General features: G+C 38.3%; 1 protein-coding gene and 1 pseudogene across 2 annotated transcripts in view; both read right to left on the reverse strand.

Moving 5' to 3' along the window:
• VPS13C (vacuolar protein sorting 13 homolog C) overlaps positions 1-17,508 on the reverse strand; it is a 193,033-nt gene that overhangs the window by 75,339 nt on the left and 100,186 nt on the right. For both annotated transcript variants that reach the window (XM_075531422.1, XM_075531423.1), the window contains exons 34-41: positions 16,437-16,584; positions 9,932-10,040; positions 8,421-8,554; positions 6,651-6,807; positions 4,529-4,608; positions 3,791-3,850; positions 2,948-3,110; positions 383-499 (exon numbers count right to left, since the gene is read on the reverse strand). In XM_075531422.1, the coding sequence (XP_075387537.1) occupies positions 383-499; positions 2,948-3,110; positions 3,791-3,850; positions 4,529-4,608; positions 6,651-6,807; positions 8,421-8,554; positions 9,932-10,040; positions 16,437-16,584 (968 nt within the window). The remainder of the gene's footprint in view (positions 1-382; positions 500-2,947; positions 3,111-3,790; positions 3,851-4,528; positions 4,609-6,650; positions 6,808-8,420; positions 8,555-9,931; positions 10,041-16,436; positions 16,585-17,508) is intronic.
• On the reverse strand, positions 14,095-14,854 carry LOC142426209 (male-enhanced antigen 1 pseudogene; annotated as a pseudogene).

The raw sequence follows: 17,508 nt of genomic DNA on the forward strand, positions 1-17,508 counted from the left end.
TAAAAACTTCTTTAAGAGATTCCTCTTCCTGATGCACAGAAGACAGAGAAGTAAGGCTATAAGGATAAGGTAATAAGGATATTACCAGGATACGCATTTCTCAGTTTAAGGTATATTATTCTGGAAATGAACCCGAATATGAAATTAAGCCCTCCATTTGTTCTCAAAATTTTCAAATGCATAAGGAACAACTCATGTCAGCATTGACTCATAACTAATTTACTTCTAACAGTTAGATCTCATCTTTGAGCGCTAAACGACTTCACTGTAAGTAGACAATGAAACAGAACAAGGATTTTCCAACATGTGCTCTCATTTTCCTGGATGTACAAGAGGTATACATAAAGAATATGTATGGCTACATCAAGGGGTGATTACTTACCCTGTATTCTAATCGCTGCAATGTTACACTTCTGATCACACACAAAGATATTAAATGCATTTAACTCAGCAATGATCTTTAAATCACACACATCACTTTGAGAAATGCTGCTGGACACTGGAAAGCAATGGAAACCTTGTGATCAGCAAAGTGCAATGATAATATAACACATAATCCCAAAATAACTCAGGAACAGAAGAGCCAAGAGGACTTCCAATACCACAATATATAATTAATATAAATTGTGAATCAATTTTCAAATACCAATCAAAAGCAAACTCAGTGTGGCCCCTCTAAATTAAGAATAAACGCCACTCGTAACAGACTATTAAAAGTAAAAATTGCAAAGAAGTTTGTTCAGAGAGAAAACAAAAAAACTTTGTATAATAATTCAACTAGTCAAAAATCCTGATCCTGAAATCTTATATTATGTATGGGCATAAAAATAATCCATAAAAATTAAAATGGTAATGAATAGTCAATAAAAGATACGTTATAGAATACATGTTATCGAGCTAATTTCCCTAGGTAATATACTACAATTTTGCTCTAAAGAATTCATTAAAAACATTTTATAAGGAAGGAACATAAAAGGCTAAAGTTTAAAGATTATAAAAATGCCCCCAAACAATAGATATTTTATAATGTGCGTCTGTGTGTGTGCGCGAGCGAGCACAATGGCACAGCTCCTGAGAGTTTATACCTACCATGTATACTCGTGTGTAAGCCGAGTTTTTCAGCACAAAAAAATGTGCTGAAAAACTGGGGTTTGGCTTATGCACGGGTCAGTGGTAGTATTAGTAATGCTATGGCTGGCAGTGAAGACTGCACTTTGTATGAAAATGACAGCAGTGATGGTGATGACGGCGATCTCAGTGAGGACAGCGTCTATGATGACCTCACACCAGCTGAAGCTCTGCATTGGGATACGGATGATGATGAGGAATCCAGTTTTGAAGAATTTTAACTCTTTACATTTTAGCTTGGTTGCTGATTGAGCTCAGGGAATAGCACTCTTAAGGTATCATTGGTGAAACCTTATTGCTTGTATTGAACCTATTTTCCACTTACTGTGCTGGTTTACTAATGTTCAATGACTTGTTGTCCTTTTATTTATGTTTTTTATTTAAAATAAATATTTAAATATATTACCCCACTGATGTCTCAATTTTTAGTAAGTTTATTTTCATTTGTTTTGATTATTGAAACTCACCAATAGCTTCTGCATTTTCCACCCTAGGCTTATACTAGAGCCAATCAGTTTTTCTGGTTTCCCAGGTAATAATTCGGTGCCTCGGCTTATACTCGGGTCGGCTTATATTCGAGTATATGTGGTATATACCAATCACAATGGGATTAGCTTCCTTAATCTACTTTATTCCAGGTTCTGATTGATAATTAAGATACATCTTCCAAGATATTGGTCTTACTTGAGGGAACCAAAGCTTTCCTCTAACACTGAGACAGTATGGGGATACTGATCCATAGACACCAAGAGGGTGACAGGTTATTTTCATCCTTCAGCTTTAATGCAGCACGAATTAAGCCATAAAAACCAACTGAGCGGCATAACGAGAACACTGTTTCTGTCGATTAATATTATTCATAGTTTGGTGTAGAGCTTAAACATTCCATTCAATCATATTGTTTAGGTACCATATACATAAATTATGAGGAAAACACAGTTTTTCCCAAAGCCAAGGATGAAAACACATTTCTAAGGCTACTAAGGAGGCTAATATAACAAATACATCAAAGACAAAAAAAAAAGGTAAAATTCTTTTACTCTATACCTAAGTTGTTGCTTTATCCCAATGTTAACAGAGGAAAATGAGAACCCTGTGTCAGGTTTAATAATAATGATAGTTCTACATCATTTTGAGGATTACAGAAATATAAGTGTAATTCTAATTGTTTCTGGTCTGAAAATCAAATTACTGCATGTAAGGTATTCGATCCTTCCCATGATTTAAAAGAAAAATAAGTAAAATATTTGGCTTAACAAAAATAGGTGCATGTTCTTCAATCACTCCAGATATTTAATATGTAGTACTACTTTGTGACATAAGTCACATGTCTGACACTCAATACAGTTTGGCACAGAAACCACCGTGAGTCTTCTACCATGGGCTCTCTCCTCGTGCCCTCCAAAGCATGCAACCATGTGCTGAGCACCAGAGAGACGAACTTGACAGCTTGCCATGGGCCTTTGTTACCAGGTATGATTACACTCCTCTTTAAGTTTATTCCTTTTTCACTTTCACTGAATTCAAGAATGCAAAGTATGAGTACATACAGTTTTACTTTATGTAAAAGCTAAATGGTGATAGTAAATACGTATGCATGATTAATAATAAACAATTATTTGTTAAATGCTCTACTAAATTCCCCTATAAACCCACAGAGATAAAATTTACTTTCCTTTGAATCTAGGCTAATCGGTCTTAACTTCTGCCACTATAAGTTAAAGTTATCAAATATCTATATTAGCTTGAAAATGAAAGTTATTACGTGGTTATTAAAGCGCAAATAGAGTGTATAATAAAAAGACCCAGAGGTTAATACCAGCTTTCAGTGTCAGGCTCCTGGACTCCCCTACAAGTGGTTTCAGCTCGGACTCCTTCTCAGAGCAGGAAGGCTCAGCAGATGGAACAGCAGATGATAGAAAATCCATAATGGAGAGCAGCGCTTCCAAATGAAGTACTACGTCTAAGGATGAAAATGAAACCTAAGGTAGCGAACAATTAGAGAAGCAGATTTCAGACATGATCATGGTTTTGTGCTAAGCTCCATCCTATATAAGTAGCACATGAATAGTTCAGATAAAGGTCTTTGGGGGTCTCCACCCCGACCCCCAGCCCCCAAAGGCAAAAGTTCACCATATACTCTATATCTTTACCAGCCAATAAGGTAAGACACTGGCAGCCCCATCCAGGGACGACACTTACAGAATATAAGGCTAATTCTAACCCTCACTGAGCTTGATGAGAGTCATCAGGCTTTAAGCCATAGTTCAGATAGTTCCATAATAGATAGATGTGCAGATAAACTATATCAGACCATGCCTCACCCTGTCCTGAACCTTATTCACAGTCTAATCCTGAAGCTGAGTTGGATTTTGCCTGCTTTCATCCACGCTGTGTCAAATGACCACAATGCACTAAAGTGAAACCAATTCTCTTAACGAGTGCGCTGCCTGTGGACTCAAGTCATCAGCAATGCACCTCTGGGAAACAGATCATTCTGAAGGGTTCAAACCAAAGAAGAGCTCATTTCAACTCTACTTTTAAATTAGACCTATTATCATAACCATCATCATTATATTTTCAGAACTCACGAGCTGGAAACTGCTAAACGTACATTGAATCATGAACACAAAGCACAATATGATGACATGCAAAAGATTACCTTCAGTTTCTGTTTGGTATTGTCATGAGTGGTGCTAAATTCTGGTCCATCACTGTCGGCCTAATAATAGTAAAGAATTACAAAAAGGTGTTGCAAAGTTCACATACTGAAAATATTCCTATTATTTATTTATAGACTATTATAAAACTATAAATGTAACATATATCTGGAAGGAAAATAAAAACATATAAAGAAATTGACCTTACCTAAACATTTTTCACATTCTACAAATATAAAAACTAAAATTCTATGTGCTACTGGGGAGGAAATCTAAAACATAAGGAAAAATGCTAACCTACCTAGCTTACGTTAACTGTGAGTGGGGATTATAATAGAATCTTACATCAATCCCCTTGATTCAACTATGAAGAGTAACTCAAGGGGCCTGACAGGACCCCAGCTTGTCAGATGCTGTCCTCTTTCCTCACAACCACACAGCTCTAGGGAAAGTACAGTATGAACTGCGAGAGGGAGAGACAGACATGAAAGGAGCACTCGTGGTACTACGGGTAGGTACTTAACTGCTCACCAGAAGGCTGGAGCGTGAAGTCCCAGCTGGTTGAAAGTGTGGTCATTTGCTTCCATAAAGACTGCAGACTTGGAAACGCTACCAAGTAAGTAGCTCTACTCTAGCTCATGGGGCCAGTCTGAGCCAGGAAGGTCTCAACAGCAAGGGGAACACACACAACTCCCTCTGTGCATCAGGGTATTTACAATCTGAGTGTTGGAAGCAGGTACCTTTGTCAGCAACATTTTCAGAAGGGGCTCCTCGGTGACATTGGAAGAGTTAATAATATGCAGAGGCCCTCCGTTAGCATCTGGAAGAGAAAGGTACTGCTGAGTCATCAAGGCTTTTACACGTGTTAAATGTCTTAAAACTGGGCAAGCCATCTACACAAATATATCTATTTGTCAGCACTCATAAAACTCTACATTTAAAGAATGAATTTTACTATACGCAAAACAACTCAATAAACCTTTGATGAAAATAAATGCAAAAACAAAAACATGAGCTAATTGAAACTGCTGTACCTTCTGCCACTACTGATATTAGAGAACATCATAACATGTAAAAGCTATACAATACAAACTAAAGAGTATTCTCAATTTACGTATGCTTCACCCAGAGATCCCAAAGACTTCCAATGCACTGTAAACACCCACAGTAACTTTAAAGATTGGCTTGATATAATTTGGAAAGTAAAGTTAAACGGTTAATACTACCCACTTAACCCAGGATATAATATTTGAGGGAAAGAGCGAGAGAGTACAAACAGAGGCTACCTTTGTCTCCATACTGCATATACTTCTACATCTCTGTTTTGCTTTCTCTCTCAAGTACCCCCCAAAAATGGAAAAGAGCTCCGTGGGCAGAGCTTACTTAGTATGCATTTTTCCCGCTAGGTGAGCATTGAGCAACTCCGAGGTAGTGCACCCACTGAGGTGGGTCGCTTGGAAAGGTTCTCTCTGGTCACAGTGAATTTTTTTGTGAAAGCAATTTCACTCAAATCTCATTTTTTGTGATGTCTGATTTAAGAGAACAGCATGTGGCTGTGAGACTTTTTTTTCCTGCTCAGGAAAAATGCTACAGAAACTGTTGTGCTGCTGAAGACAGCTTACCAGGACAGCACTATTGGAAAAATTCAAGTGTACAAGTGATTTGCTCATTTCAAAAAAGGTAAAATGTCGGTTGATGATAAACCTCGTTCTGGAAGTCTGTCAACTTCCTGAACAGATAAAAATGTCAAATGTTGAGTCATGGTGCACTTGGATGGTTCCACCAGGTCCAACTGTTAATCAAACCTTCTAGTTAGAGGTTCTGAAAAGATTATGTAACAGTGTGCAACAAAGAAGGCCTGATTGGTGGCAGATGGGGCACTGGTTTTGCCACCACGACAATGCACCTGCCCACACAGCCATCTGAGTGCGCCAGTGTTTGACAAAAAACTGCATGCCTCTCTTGCCCCACACACCTTACATACCTGTCCTTGCTCCATGTGAAATCTTTTTGTTTCTGAGAATCGAGAGGGACATGAAAGGACAGCAATTTGATGACAGAAGAGGTGAAGAAAAAAAACAAAAACAAGGGAGGTGCTGTCAGCCATCCAAATAGATGAGCTTGGAAAATGTTTCTAAGAATGGAATCGCAGATTTGATGAATGCATTAAACATAAGGGAAAGTACTTTGAAGGTGAGAGGTTGTTTTGAATTTTTAAAAATGTAAATAAAAAGCTTAGAAAAACAAAATCCTTTTTTTGGGGGGAGTACCCCTCATATATATTAAAAACACATACTCTAAAAATAAATAACAGGCAAACAAAAAGTTTTCTTTCTTAATAAAGTAACTCAATTTTTCAAACCGAATCCCTGGGCTCTGCTGTTGAGTGTTCCACTTGGCTTGAAATTTCTTACACACCAGTTTTTATAGCACAGTTCAAGGAGATTTGTGCTTTTTGATAAATATTGGATTGTTAGATGTTGACATTGAATACATGTGCTTCATTCTGTAGATCTGTTTGACGTCATTTAATTGGAAACAACCATACTAAAGCTGACCTAACTAAATATTTACAGTGACCGCAGTAAATATGCCTCATGCTGACTAAAAGGCAGGAAACATCTGCCTGTTGGCCAATGGGCACCACTACTCACACTCACTGCCGTCAGTCAACTGCAACTCACAGCAGCCCTGCAGGGAAGGGTTTCTGAGACCGACTCTGTACCAGGGGGAAAGCCTCATCTTTCTCCCTTTTAGGGGCGGGTGGTTTCAAATTGTGGACATTACAGTTGGCAGTACAAGGCATAACCACAACACCACCAGGTCTCCCTGTAATGGGCACAGAGTCTACCATGTACTTACCAGTGAAATCAAAACAACGCATGGTGATTTTTTTAAGATAAGCTTTCACAGTCATATCAAAGGTTTTAACTCGAGCTTCCATTCCAAGCTGAAGCACATTGAGTTCATGTAAAGGCCTTCCTTTCTTTTCTGCTTTTTTCATCAACGTGAGGACAACCTAGGAAAAGTCCCAGAATTACCACAAACTTCGCTAACATTCTCTCACTAATACACAAGAAGCTAAATCGACATTTTCTTAGCCATCTAGCATGCTAGAGCCACGCGATGCAAAGATGTGTATATACTTCGATGTGTGCCTGCAAATGCTGGCAGGTGCTATTTCCCTTGCAAGGCATTTTTACGTGTCTAGGTTTTTCAATCATCACTATAACATTATAGTGGTTTTAAAAGGCAAAGTAAATGGAGAGGCCCAGCTTTCAAGACTGCTTCTTTGATGAATGGCCTTCTGTAAGTAGGTCTGTGAGACAAACAGCGAATTGTGTACTGAGCCACAGGCCAGGCTTCTCAGCGCGGGCACTACTGGTGTTTGGGCTGTAAAACTCTGTAGTGAGGGCTGCCACGGGCACTGTGGGATGTTTAGCAGCACCCAAACTTCTACCTATCAGTTGCCAACAGTAACTCCTCACACGCAGGAAGATTAACAAAGTCTACCAATACGCCAAATCCCCCTCAGGTAGGGAAAATTATTTCCCTCTGTCTCCCCATCACTGTCCTCCAGAAACAATTAATTGATATCATGTGCTACAGGTTATATTAGAAAGGATTTTTAAAATGTTAAAGAAAGGACTTATGGATTTTCCATGTGCATGCCTAATTTACAACATATTAATAAAAATGTTTCATATATAAGCTTAAAATAGTAATTCTGATACTAATCAAGAAAACAGTTTAAGATGGAAGCAATTTGTTTAAAGCATGCCCTTTCATTTCTTCAAAGTAGAATCCATTTGTGTTACACATTTTACCATTTTTAACCCAGAGAAAGGCCATAATTTCCATAGAACTATTCAACGAGGAACCTGATTTGGGGGGAGGTTCCATTATCTGTTAAAACCTCCCCCTACTACAGCTTCATAATGCTCTCCTTGCTCCTACCTTATGCTAGCCCCGCTCCTTTGTCAGTTTTTCACTGAAAATGTCTTGCTTTCTTTGACAATTTAAAGGAGAGCACTTCAAACATTGTGCTGATTTGTTTTCTTGTTTCAGTGCAATCTGAGCCATTGATTTTCTATGTCTGTTCATGTAACAGAAACAATGAGCACACACTGAATGTGTGGGTAAAGAAGAGGAAAGAATGCATTCAATCATTCTAGAGTATCTTCATAGAAAGAATGGACTCCTTATACATTTTAAAAATAGAGAGGAACCCTTTTACTGTTTTAAGTGTAATTACAATTTGCAGAGAATTTTTTTACCACTACTTCCATTTTTGTCTTTTTAAAATAAGAAGTCCAAAGCCCACATTTCAACTGTCCTAAAATAATTCAAAAGCATGTTATAGAACATGTCACAATTCTTAAAAAGTACTGTCTCTCCCAAATATAATTCAACTTTAACAAACTGAAATTTTTAAATAGCACTGCTTCCAGTAAACAGTCTATGTAAAAATTTGCCCATATCAACAAGGTGTATCTTAATGGATACACCTTAGCTGGGCCTTTTCATTTACTTTACCTGTCAAACCACTATAATAACGTAGTGATGCTCCAAAAATCTAATTCCAAGTATCCACTGTTAGTCCACTTCATAAAAACAATAAAATTCACACACCTCTTTGATTTCAAAGTTCAACAGCATACTAATGGTGTCTATAGAGTTGAATTCTTCCACTCCAGCTGGGAAAGTGCCTTGTGGAGCATGTACATTCTGTTGTGATGTAGAGATCTCAATATCTTTATTTTCACCTAAAATGTTTTAAAGAAATGAATTCATTCCTATTCATACATTCCTTTCAAGAACAATTTATTGAGGATTTACAGGAATATTGAGTGCCTGGCACAGACACTGATAATTCTCAAACCAAGTTAGACAAACCTCCTGTCCTTAGAAAATGCATGGTTACGTAGAACAGATACATATATATATAAAATAGAAACAAACAAAAGGAGCAGGCCACACCTATTGATGTTAACTAAATAAATGCTAATGGGAATAAATAAAGTTTCATAATAACAAAATTTTAAGATACTAGTCACTTAGCAAATTGGCCACATTTTAAAATGATAGTGTATTTACTGTGTTAGAAAAATAAGTTGATAAGCATAAAATTAGCATCAAGTCTTTAGAGAGTAAATTACAAGATCTGGCAGTTTTTATATTTCAATCCTATTTAATCCAGCAGTCCTGGTAGTTATCCTGTCATCCTACATACACGGATACTCGGTACAACATGGTCAGTCATTACAAAGCATGAGGCAGACCAATACTTATTGACTGGAATGAACATCACAGTATATTGCCTAATGTAAAAATGCATACATATGTGTGTGTGTGTATATGTGTGTCTCACTCACTCACTGCCTTCAAGTCAATCACAACTCACAGTGACCCTGGGGTAGGGTAGAACTGCCCCTGTGAATTTTCAAGACTGTAACGATTCACAGGAGCAGAAAACCCCAGAACTGCTGACCTTGTAGTTAGCAGCCCAACAGGACTCCTGTATATGTATACTTACTATATATTTGATAACTATGATATATGTCCAATGTATATATACAATGCAAAAAATGAAAAAAATGTGTTGTGTGCACACATGTGTGAATGAAAGAATACACATATCTTTTAAAATGTGCCTTATTATTTTGTCTTAAAATTAAAATAATCATTGTAAGTAATTTAAATTCTCTTAGTATTTTCATTTTGGAATTACTGTTTCAGTTTCTTCAGGAGAGGAAAAATGTATCGGCCATTTTCATTTTTTGTAGCTATTTTAATACTAAGGCTTACTAAAAGCAGATCAAAGATGTTCTAACAAGCTACTGCCAAGTGAAATTATCTTTTTGTATACATAAACTAAAAAATAAGTCCAAAGCTCAATCATGGATTTGAAATCTTTCCTTATGGCCACCTCCCAACTCATGCAACTTGGGACTACTTAGTCTAAAAACATAACCTAATCTCGAAAGAATAAATCTCTTCTATGGTTTCACGTAGCAGCAGTGTTAGTCTTCCAATCATAACTGTATGCATGAACTTGTTTCATGACCTTTTACCTTCTACTGTACTAACTAGGAAACTAACGAGACCCATGTCTATGATGTTACCAACTGTCACCCTCTTACCTGTCTCCTGTCTTCTTGGTCTCCTGTCATCTAAGGCATCAGTAGTCTCACCAAGATTTTCTGCTAGTATTTTAAATAAAAGAGTAAGATCTTCTTCATTTAGACTAACCTGTGAAATATTGTGTTAAAAGAAAAATACATCTTAATAAATCATTTTAATGCAGAAAATATTCTCAATAAAAACTACACAATAAGACTAACATTGCCTAAGTAGTTATAAACTCATTAACCATTCATGTATTTCACTACTGCTTTTAATAGGACAGATTTGAAACTAGGGATTTTGAAACTATAAATCATTATGGGAACAACCTACCTCCTCTTCTCCAGCTGGGAGGCCAGTAGATGCGAGCTACTGACCTTACAGTTAGCAGGATGGTACGCGGGATAAAATTAAAAACCTACTGCCATGTCAAAAATGCCTATTTCAATGCTATCATTATCTTATAGCAGGTAGTTAGTTATCTTATAGAGGTAGTTAGATATGAGCAAACCAATGATGTGTATATAATACATATCATGAGTATATATATGAGTATCGTATGCGTATATGAGTATATAGATGAGTAGATATGATATATGAGTAGATATGAGTAAACCATTGATGTGTATATAATATATATCATGTGTGGTATATGGACTTACGGACTTGATCTGGACTGAGCTGGGATGTTTTCTTAATATACAATTACTCTTTGATGTAAAACTTTCTCTTCCACATACATGAGTGTCCCTGGATTTCTCTCTCTAGTCAACCCAGACTAACGTATTATGGTACCTGGGGAGTGGGGTTCTAGAGAAACTGTTCATGAAAATGGAGAGTGGATGCTTTTTGACCTCTGCATTGGGGTAGTTTTTTCTTTGGTTAGCCAGAGGTCAGATACGGACATTCAGCTAACTGGGTTGCTTTCTGGAAAGAATATGGGCAGTGAATGTTTTTGTTCTTTTCTCTGGCTGTTGTCTTTGTTTATGCCTGTTTAAAATAGCAAAAATGAATGTGACTAAAGGAAGGTGACCAGCTTTTACACCATTGACGGGGGGCGGGCTGTGGGGGTGGACGGGAGCTGGATTACAGATCTGGTGTATATGGAGCAACAAAAATTTTCATAGAATGCAAAAGTAGTACTGTAATATATATTTTTAATTACAATGTAAGTACAATTTACAAATATAATACAGTAAAATTATGTATAGTATTTTATTCTTTGGCATATTTCTCGTTTGAGTGAATTTTTTTTAGTAGATTGCTGTCATTGTTTAAAAGGTCATGAAATTTTTCACAAGAATTTGTTAAATTCTATTTCACACATAAAATGGCTTTCAAAGTCTCGACACTTAATTGTGATTTTTCTGATGTCCACACTTTATTTACTGCAGAAAAAAACGCGTTCAGTCGCAGCATTAGTTCCTGGTAAGGACAGCGTGAATTCCACAATTTTTAGTGCATTATTGTATGGAACATGGTTTGTTTCAAAATGATGAAATGTTTCTAATCATTTGTTTGTTCTCTATTGTGATTTTTGCTGATACCCAAGAGTTAACCTTTTCCTTATAAATATATTTTTAATAATGATACCTCATTAAAAAGATCATTTTTGGAAATATTACTATATGGAAAATTTTGAATAATATGATCGAATGATTTTTGAACATCATTCCAATTAAGTTCTTGTATTAATGTAACCCAATGAAAATGTTCAATATCATTGTAATGTACCATCCACTCTTCTAAATAATCGATGCAGTTACTATAGAACTTTTTTAAGTGATTCATGATATCTGCACGATTTACTGCACCTTGTTCTTCTAGCTGGCTTATACTATTAAGGACAGTTAAAGGAAGAAAATTATTTTCTAACCGCTCTCGACATGACACTGCAATTTTAAATTATTAACTTCATTTGCTACTTTGATTACCGAAATTTTGTCACCTTCAATAAGTTTTATAGCATTTTTCAAAAGAGCTGCTTGATTGTATACCAACTCTAGCCAAATTTGTGAAGATTCTTTTTCAAAAACTCTTCTAAAATTCTAAGTTATTTATCCTGTGATAGAAAGAAGGATTTCAAAGGATCATATATTTTCAAAATTCTTCTGACAGCTGGCAAGAGCTAACCAGCATGTTTTACTGTATCCAAGTATTTTCTGATATTCGACTTCTGCAGTTTCACAAAATTCTTTACGCATTTCAATGCGCACAGTGTATATATAGAAATAAGAATATATTTTAATAACAATATTTCCACATCTACGGGCAACAAATCAGCAGTTGTTTGAACGGCGTTATGTATTATGTATATACCCTTCCCGTTCTCCCTTGTTCCCTAGCTTGTCGTGCATTCTTTCCAAAATCAGGACTTTTTTAAAATGCCGCATCGTGATGCAAGACAAATTGTTAAAAATTGGGACTGTCCGGGTAAAAGTGGGACATCTGGTCACCTTAGACGAAAATGTTGCGTTCAGGGGACAAAATCGCCCCTTGAATTTCTCAGAGACCATGTTGCTCAGTCAAAATGGCGGACAGAAGATCAAAATGGTGACAAGAGGCCCCGCCCTGGCTTAATGCAGTCAGAGGCCTAAATCCATATTGTGTATCAATGGAATAGTTTAGATAAGGATTAGATAAGTTTAGATAAGGATAGAATTTTATTCTTTTAGGATTGAGTTTAAGATCTGGCTCTATTAGGCTTTTACTATTTTCTTCTGCCTATTGTTATTGATATCATGATTAATAGAAAGGATTATTGGAAAGTATAGAGAATTTGTGAGATCACTGTCTTCAGCCATCAATGCATCTTTAAATGGGTTAGGACACACCTACAAGAGCAGCTCTGAAAAGATAAACCCCACCCAGTGCTTTCTAATGCAGAGGAAATTTGTACTCAAGAGACTTGCCTAAGGGGCTGTTGACTGAGCAGACTGGGAAGAACAGAAAAGGAACCCTGTGGCTTTTTAAGTGTTGAACTCATGGTTTGTGACTGAGTCTGGAAAATCTAGAGCCATGAAGGAACTCTCCTCTCTAGGACTAAATGTCAATGGGAGCCTGTGGGCAGCCTGCTTTGACTGTAGTTTTATACTGTGAGGCACTTATATGATTTTGCAATAGTAAAATTAATAGTTAAAAATCCTTGTTTTAAGAATTATGCATGGCTAAAGAGTTGTGTAAAGGTGTCAAGTTGACAAGGGATAGTCTGTGATAGTTACACAGTGTCATGGCAACTTGATAAATAAGAATGAAGGGGTGAAGTCTAGCCTGTCAATCAGGTTACAGGCTGATCCCTCCTTGTGGGTGTGACCTTCTCATGAGGATTCTGGGAACTCTCTCTCTCTGCTTCACCTTCCGGTTGACAAACCACATGGAGGCATGCTGATGACAACCAGAGCCCTGGAGATGCCTCCACTGCCCCTGCATTCACAAGAGCCTTCACCCACTGACCTGTGATCTTCCTGCATTCGGCATCATTGCATGTGCTGCATGAGTCTGAAGAGGAATGTATATGGACTAGTATCGGACATGTGGGCTAATATCAGACTTAGGGACTTGATCTGGACTGGGCTGGGATGTTTTCTTATATACAATTACTCTTTGATATAAAGTTCTCTCTTACACATACATGGGTGAAATATACTTCTTCTCACTTGTTGTTAAAGGAGCCCTGATGGAATAGATTACACAATAGGCTACTAACTACCTTGTCAGCAGTCTGAATCCATCAGCTTCTCTGAGCAAGAAAGATGAGGCTTTCTACAATCATAAAGATTTACAGGCTTACAAACCCAGGGGGGCAGTTCTACACTTCCCTACAGGATCGTAATAAGTTATGATCAACTCGATTGTATAGATGATTCCAATTCATAGCAAACCCCTACAGAAGAGAATAAAATACTGCCCATGACCACATCATCCACACAGTTGTTGTTATAATTAATTGAGCCAACCGTGGCAGCCAGGTGTCAATTCATCTCTAGGGTCTTCTTTTGCATCACACCTTTCCCAAGCATGATGTCATTTGCAGGGTTGGTCCCACTGGGCTGCATGTTAATAATGTACATAAAAAGAAGTCTCACAATGCTCACTTCTTTGTGTGTGTGTGTGTGTGTGCGTGCGTGTGTGTGTGTGTGTGTGTACATAGGGTGCTTTATTCTCCACAGAGCAATACATGCTAAGGCGGGTTGGGCTTGAGCCGAGGTCCCCAAATGTACAGAACTGAATAAAGTGGGTCTCTGAGAAGTCTTGATTTGCCTTGGTGTGGAAAGAGATGGAGCAGATGGAGATGGACGTGAAAACCAGGGATGTGTTTGTTCAGTCCTGGCCCGGAATGCAGGGCCCTGGAGGCAGCTCTTGCTGTTGTGATCACTTCCAGGCCAGGGCCGTCTGCCGGGCTTGCAGAGCCTTCTGTACCACATCTTCCCAGTGAGCGTCCGAGATCTCCTGAGCCCAGGCGGGCACCCCTGGCGCAGGCAGACTTATCCCGGCCATTGTCCTTTTCACCAGTTCTATGTGTTCTGGGTCCATGGGGATGGAGCTGTGACTGCTCAATCCTGTGGCTCCCTCCTCTTCATCCTCACTCTCTGGCGGAAGGTCTGGCAGATGCAGCCCCAGGGCCTGGATCCGCTCATGGATGTCAGCAACTGCGTCCTCACCATCTCCCACAGGTGCCATCTCTGTTTCCTCTGGTTCAGAATCTTGGTTGAGAGGTGGGTAGGAGTAGCCAGCGGGGCCTGCCCCCACTTCCTCAGGCTCTTCCTCGTGCTCCTCGTTGCTCCAATCCCCGTGCTCCTCACTGCTCCAATCCTTGGTGCCTTCTGCCGGGCCCACGTGAGGCCCCAGTTCCTCAGTATGATTCCGGAAGATGCGTTCTGGGCCCATGGTGTCTCTCCCTAGAACGACTGCTGCCATCCGGGGCAGGGGCCGCTGTGAGCCCCCGGTGGCACCTGCACTTTCAATGCTCACTTCTAAGAGACATTCTGTCTATACTTCTTCTAAAACATGTGTTCATTCTTCTGCTTTCTGGGATATTATTCACTGTTCTTTGACAGCACCATAGTTTATAGGCATCTACTTTTCTTTAGTCTTTCTTATTCTTTGTCCAGTCTTCACATGCATGTGAAACAATTAAAAATACTATGGCTTGGGTCAGGCACACCTGTGGATCTCAAAGTGACATCTTTGCTTTTTAATATTTAAAAGATTTTTTTGGCAGATTTGAACATGCAATATATCATTTGACTTCTTGGCTGCTGTATCCAAGGGCACCAATTGTAGATTCAAGTAAAATGAAATACTTAGATACATATTTTCAAGCATTCCATTTCATTTTTACAACTTCAAATTTTCCTAGATTCATATTTCATACATTCCATGTTCCAATTACTCATGCATGTTTCAACTGTTTCTTCTCACTTTGTGTCATGACACATGAGTGAATGAAGGCTGTGAAGGCCTTACTCCACCTTGGCCACTACCAAAGACTCTAACGTGAAGAGAGCTCGTGGAAGTTGGATTTTAGGTCAACTTGAATTTGGGTGGAAGTTGGGGGGTGGACTCCAATATGTCCATCATATCATACATAGCTTAAGGATGCCTCCTTGGAGGTGTGGCCTTTTCATAAAGGAGAACCTGGGAACTTCACCCTCTCAGTGCCCCTCCACCTCCCTGCTTGCTGAAGCTCTGCATCTGCCTCCCAGGGCAACCCCATGTGGGCTGCCCAAAGCAGAGAGCTGTCATCGATCTGCGATCTTTCTCTCACCCTTTGATTGGTGCAACTCTGCACCCACTGGCTGTCGATCTTTTTGTATCCCTCGGCACCTCTCTGCTTTGCTGGCCTGCAACCACATGAGTCTGAAGTGGGACACAGCTAGCCTCAAACTTCTGAACTTCAGTTGGACTGGGCTGGGATAGCTTCCTGGTATGAATTACTTCTTGATTTAAAGTTCTTTCTTGTACATAGATGAGTGTCACTGGTTTCTTCCTCCAGACAATACAGCCTAACACACAGTCTTTCCTAGTTGTATTTTGAGACTCTTCCAACATTAGGGGCTCATCTTCTGGCATCATATCAAACAATGGTCTGCTGCTACATTTTTCTATTAATACTTTTTAGCAGTTAATCATAAGTTCCTTCTTCCTAGTATGTCTTAGTTTTGAAGCTCTGAAAAAACCTGCCTATCTGTGTGTCCCCCTGCTGTGCTCTGTGGGCCACCATCTCCCAGGATCACAGCAACAAGCAAACACCTCAATCGGGCAAATAAACAGACAAGTAGTGGATAATATACTAATAAGCATTTCACATACAAATTTCTGTTATTATGTTCTTAGGGCAAGTTATAAAAAGTTAAGTTACACTTAATTGAAGATTATAAATTCTACTTAAAATAATACAGAATCATACACCCTGAAAAGTTTTTCTTACAATAGTTAAAAACATCTACATGTGGATTTATAATAAGAGAATCTTTCATCTAAAACTTTTAAAATGTAGTTTTTAATCACACATGTACTTACATTCATTGAATCAAGTTGTCCTTTAATTTCTACAACAGGTAACTTGTGGTACCAAGAGGCGGCTAGATTCCGATTGATAGAAAAGTCCAAGTTAATTGGGTGCAATAGCTGAATATCAGGATAGGAGATGCCTGGCTGGATCACTGTCCTATTAAAAGATATCATGGATACATATGCATCTATTGGATAAAATACCATATATCATAAATGAACACAAAGTCAAATACTGATGCTATCAATGCCGATGTGAAATTGTATTGAGAGCTTTCAAATGTGAATTCACAATTAAGCAAGCAGTGCTTCGTTCTGCTGTGCACAGGGTCGTCAAGTGTCAGACTGACTGGATGGTGCCCAACAGAGCAACAGCAGCAACAATAAAATTCAACAGCCGGCACAACTAAAACACGAAATACACTGGAACCTCAAAAAAGGTCATGGAGAAATTCTAGTAGCTTCTAAACCCCATTTTCCCATGAAATGTTGAAACCCTTTTACATATTATACATCATTAGAAAATCTTTAAATAGTGAGTAGGAAATATTTAAATAGTGACAAATTGAATATATTTTTTAAGAAATTCATATTGTTGAAGAAATGGGAGAAGTCATCAAATATAGTTGTTCAAGGACTTATGTATATTTTGGCTCAGATATTTTAAAAAACAACAAGGTAAACCGTTAAGAGTGAAGGGGTATTGCGTTCTAATTATTACTTCTTGACTCTGGATAATTATCTCTTGGAGTGGGTTATGATGATTTTAGAAATAAATGTGCACAAAATGAGCTCATGCATCATCTGGAATGGGCAACTGAGAATACATCATCACTTATACAATAGTCTCTCCCTAAATGCATAATCTCAATTATATCCTGTGGAAAGGATCAGATGAATCTGAGCATTCAAACTCTCAAAACTCTCTTCATAATGAAAGACAAGGCAAGAATGAAGAACTACTTTGGGATAACTAGTGATGCAAGAGCTAGATGAGGCTTCCTACTCCTATAAAGAGTGACAGTCTCCCAAAACCACCAGGGCAGTTTTACTCTGTCCGATAGGGTCACCATGAGTCACA

Source organism: Tenrec ecaudatus, chromosome 14 (genome assembly GCF_050624435.1).
Source record: "Tenrec ecaudatus isolate mTenEca1 chromosome 14, mTenEca1.hap1, whole genome shotgun sequence".
Taxonomy (NCBI): domain Eukaryota; kingdom Metazoa; phylum Chordata; class Mammalia; order Afrosoricida; family Tenrecidae; genus Tenrec; species Tenrec ecaudatus.